This window comes from Pagrus major, chromosome 10, assembly GCF_040436345.1.
Source record: "Pagrus major chromosome 10, Pma_NU_1.0".
Taxonomy (NCBI): Eukaryota; Metazoa; Chordata; class Actinopteri; order Spariformes; family Sparidae; genus Pagrus; species Pagrus major.
The window spans coordinates 113,354-117,500 of record NC_133224.1 but is presented as its reverse complement, the minus strand read 5'-3'; the positions used below and the strand labels follow the sequence as shown (position 1 = coordinate 117,500).

Below are 4,147 nucleotides of genomic sequence, written 5' to 3'. Positions count from 1 at the left end.
TCTGTGTGTCTGTCTGTCTGTGTGTCTGTCTGTGTGTCTGTCTGTGTGTCTGTGTGTCTGTCTGTGTGTCTGTCTGTCTGTGTGTCTGTCTGTGTGTCTGTCTGTCTGTCTGTCTGTCTGTGTGTCTGTCTGTCTGTCTGTCTGTGTGTCTGTCTGTCTGTCTGTCTGTCTGTCTGTGTGTGTGTCTGTGTGTGTGTGTGTGTGTGTGTGTCAGTGTACTTTGTACTATGTACATGTGTTAATCCTCTGTGTTGGATACTACATTGATGTTATTAAAGTATTTATACTCCAAGTTTAATGTGTGTAAGAACAGATGTTCTGTGAGTTTGTAATAAAGCTTCATTCTGGGGTTGAAAACTGTGGTGACAATCTTCAGGAACACCTGAGACTCCAGGTTTAGTGCAGATGTTTTAAGAAGAGTAAACGAACATGGTCGAGGTTTCATCAGATCACTGGGACTCTTCAGGTGGAGACATCATCTGGAGTACTGGGAGACTTTCAGGACACTCTTGAGTACTCTTAATTTTGGGCTGATTTGAAAGACATTTTAAGTATGTCTGCTGGTTATCATCCTACTCACCAGGAAATCAACGGACCTGTGAAATACACTCTGCATGGTAACACGAAGGCGTTGCTGCTGGACCTCCTGGTCACCACAAACACAAGAGACGTTAACCCAAACCTCCTCACCACTGAAACGTCTGCCAGACCGTCCACATATCTACAGTCACACTGCATCTCCCCCTCCTCCTGCCTCCGTCTGCGTCAGTCTCATTAATCCTGTCTCTCTCTCTCTCTGCCCGTCTGTCTCTCAGTCCGTCCCAGCCTCTATTGGACCAGCGTGTCCCCCCTCCTCTGTCAGCCTGTGGATCGGTCTCCGAGTGGCTTCGAGCCATAAAGATGGAGCGCTACGAGCAGAGCTTCCTGCAGGCCGGGTTCACCAGCCTGGACATCGTCTCCCAGATCAACACTGAGTGAGATACTCTGCACGTTTACATACATGATCGTCACATGTTCATCAGACACTCAGAGAAACTTAAGAGATGTTGTCAGATTTTGTTCAATAGAAAATATTTTATAATCAATCAAGCAATGAGCAGACCACACCTCCACGTTCCCTGTAGAGTCAGATCCATTTCATTAAAGCTCTAATCACTTTCCATCCTCTGTTCCCATAGAGACCTGCTCAGAGTGGGCGTGACCCTCGCTGGCCACCAGAAGAAAATCCTCTCCTCCATCCAGACGCTCAGGATACACAAAGCCCCGCCCACCCTCCTCTACTGACCAATCACAGCCCTGCTCTGTCGTACCGTCCAAACACAACACTCAGGATGACACTGAGCCCCGCTCGCTCTTTCTACCGACCACTGAACGTCGATCCAGCCTGTCATTTTGACCAATCAGAAGGCAGTAGTGAGACCACGCCTCCTGATGGTTGGACCAATAAGACATTTAGAAGCAAAAGAAACTGTCAGAGTGGATCAGGACACTAAGTCATGAGCAGTTAGTGCAGAACGTCCTGTTCAAACATCATGTTTGACTCAGGTGCAACAGGACTCCACCTACCTTGTTAATCTGACCAATCAGGACCAAGGTTAAACGTCACCTGGTTGGTCCACTGCTCAGGAAAACCAAAGCTCCTCCTGCCTTGACCAGGCCCCCCCCCCCAAACCCTGGACTCACTCACCGGCCAATCAGCATCCAGCACATTGAGGATGTACGAGGATGTTTCCTTCTTCACGTCCACATATCATTGGACACTGAGATGTTGTAACTGCTCTTTATGTTGTGAGGAAGCCCCGCCCACTGCATGGACGTACGGCTGGGATAGGTTCTGGGCCCTGTCCATCACACAGTGACGCCAGATTGGTGCTGGGTCGTGAGGTCTTCACACACTCAATGGATCTAAAAACTTCAAAAGGAGAAATTGATCTCCACTGGATTGTGTTGGATATAAAACCAGGATGGATGCTTCAGATTTGCTCTTTTTTACTTCACACGTGTAAAAACAAAGCAGCTGCCACTACGACTGCCAAGAATCCGGGTCAGGATATCTGGGAGGGAACAACGGGAGTTTTGTTGTGAGCGAACGTGTCTGAGTAACGTTCAGGACCGTGGATCTCTTCAGACTCCACCAGGATCATTCTGGGATTTAACCAAACTTTTTTCTCCAGCACTGTGGGAACATCTGCCTGAGGAACATCAGACGTTCTGTGGGGGTTTATGTTGTGACACATCAACATGTTCTGGTGAACTTCCTTTTCACTCTCTTCATAATCTGTGAGGAATATTCTGGGATTGAAAACTATGGTGACATTTTGGACAAAATCTTCAGGAACACCTGAGAATCTCAAGCAATCTTTAAACTGTAAACGAACATGGTCGAGGTTTCATCCAGATCACTGGGACTCTTCTGGAGTACTGTGAGACTTTCAGGACACTCTGAAGAACTCTCAGAAACTGAGCTCCCTGAACTGGGCCACCTACAGATGGTGTGTTTAGCAGCAGTGAAAGTACTGGAGTGTGTTCTGTGTTGTCAGATGTTCCCCACAATGACCTCCAGCTGGTTCTACCCTTTACAGCGATGCTTCACCTACAAGCTGTCATTTTAATATCAAACACTAATAACTGTAGACTTTAACCATTTGTTAAAACAAAGTGCTGTTTGAGAACCAGCAGTCCAGTTGACCCGTTCATGTCGGTTAAAGTGGATTCCACTGTGATCTATGACATGTGGAAAGTACCAGACGTCCACAGAGAAGACAGGTTCTGTTTTCTGGAGAAAAACTGCAGAGAAGACACAAAAAACAAACTATTGGAGATGTTGGGTCGTAGAACAGCTGATGGTTTTGTATTTTAGCACTTTTTATACCTGATGTTTGATTCTGATGGTGTTCTGAAGCAGAGTATCAATGTTTTTATACTAAACTGTCATTTTATTTTGTAAAGAAAAGATTTGTCTTATATTTCAAACTCTCTGGGACAAGAGATGAGTGAGTCTCAATGTTCAGGACCAAAGATCACATCTGAAGTCAGCCGGGCCTTAGTCCGGCCCAAAGGAACCAGATTACATGTTGAGTGATCAGCTCCAGTTCTGTCTCCAGCACCGGCAGTTTGTTGTTTCTGATCCAAACTTTGATCATTGTCCATTTCAAGACTTGGCTGACTAATGTCTTCTAAAACAAAGACTACCTGAACCCGACCAGTGACATGGACCCTGTATTCAGTCTGCCTTTGTCTTGTTGATCAAAGAAGAATGTTGGTTCAGTGGAGACACTTCGGACTTCAGCTCGGACATCAGAAGACTTGATGCTGCTGCTGTCTGTCACTATTCACCTGTCGAGTCTCCAACGAGTCCATCATAAAAACCTGCACAGTTTAAAGATCTGGACTCAGCTGTGACTCGGCTGTGACTCAGCTGTGACTCAGGTGTGACTCAGGTGTGACTGAGGTGTGACTGAGGTGTGACTCAGCTGTGACTCGGCTGTGACTCGGCTGTGACTCACCTGTGACTCGGCTGTGTCTCGGCTGTGACTCACCTGTGACTCACCTGTGACTCGGCTGTGACTCGGCTGTGACTCACCTGTGACTCGGCTGTGTCTCACCTGTGTCCCACCTGTGACTCGGCTGTGTCTCAGCTGTGACTCACCTGTGACTCGGCTGTGTCTCGGCTGTGACTCACCTGTGACTCACCTGTGACTCACCTGTGACTCGGCTGTGTCTCGGCTGTGACTCACCTGTGACTCGGCTGTGTCTCACCTGTGTCTCACCTGTGTCTCACCTGTGTCTCACCTGTGACTCGGCTGTGTCTCACCTGTGACTCAGCTGTGTCTCACCTGTGTCTCGGCTGTGACTCACCTGTGACTCACGTGTGACTCACCTGTGTCTCACCTGTGACTCAGCTGTGTCTCACCTGTGTCTCGGCTGTGACTCACCTGTGTCTCACCTGTGTCTCACCTGTGACTCAGCTGTGACTCAGCTGTGACTCACCTGTGACTCAGCTGTGTCTCACCTGTGACTCACCTGTGACTCACCTGTGTCTCACCTGTGACTCGGCTGTGACTCAGGTAAAGAACCCGTCAGCCTGTTGTTTCTTGTGAACCAGCCACCTGCAGGTTTTTTGTTACTGGACTTTGGCTGCGACACA

General features: G+C 48.0%; 1 protein-coding gene across 2 annotated transcripts in view; it reads left to right on the top strand.

The window, feature by feature from the left end:
• Positions 1-3,931, top strand: part of LOC141003394 (ephrin type-B receptor 4b-like) — a 28,549-nt gene extending 24,618 nt beyond the window's left edge. For both annotated transcript variants that reach the window (XM_073474721.1, XM_073474720.1), the window contains exons 20-21: positions 816-974; positions 1,179-3,931. In XM_073474721.1, coding sequence (XP_073330822.1) covers positions 816-974; positions 1,179-1,284 — 265 coding nt within the window. In that variant the 3' untranslated portion in view covers positions 1,285-3,931. The remainder of the gene's footprint in view (positions 1-815; positions 975-1,178) is intronic.
• Positions 3,932-4,147: the final 216 nt, after the last annotated feature.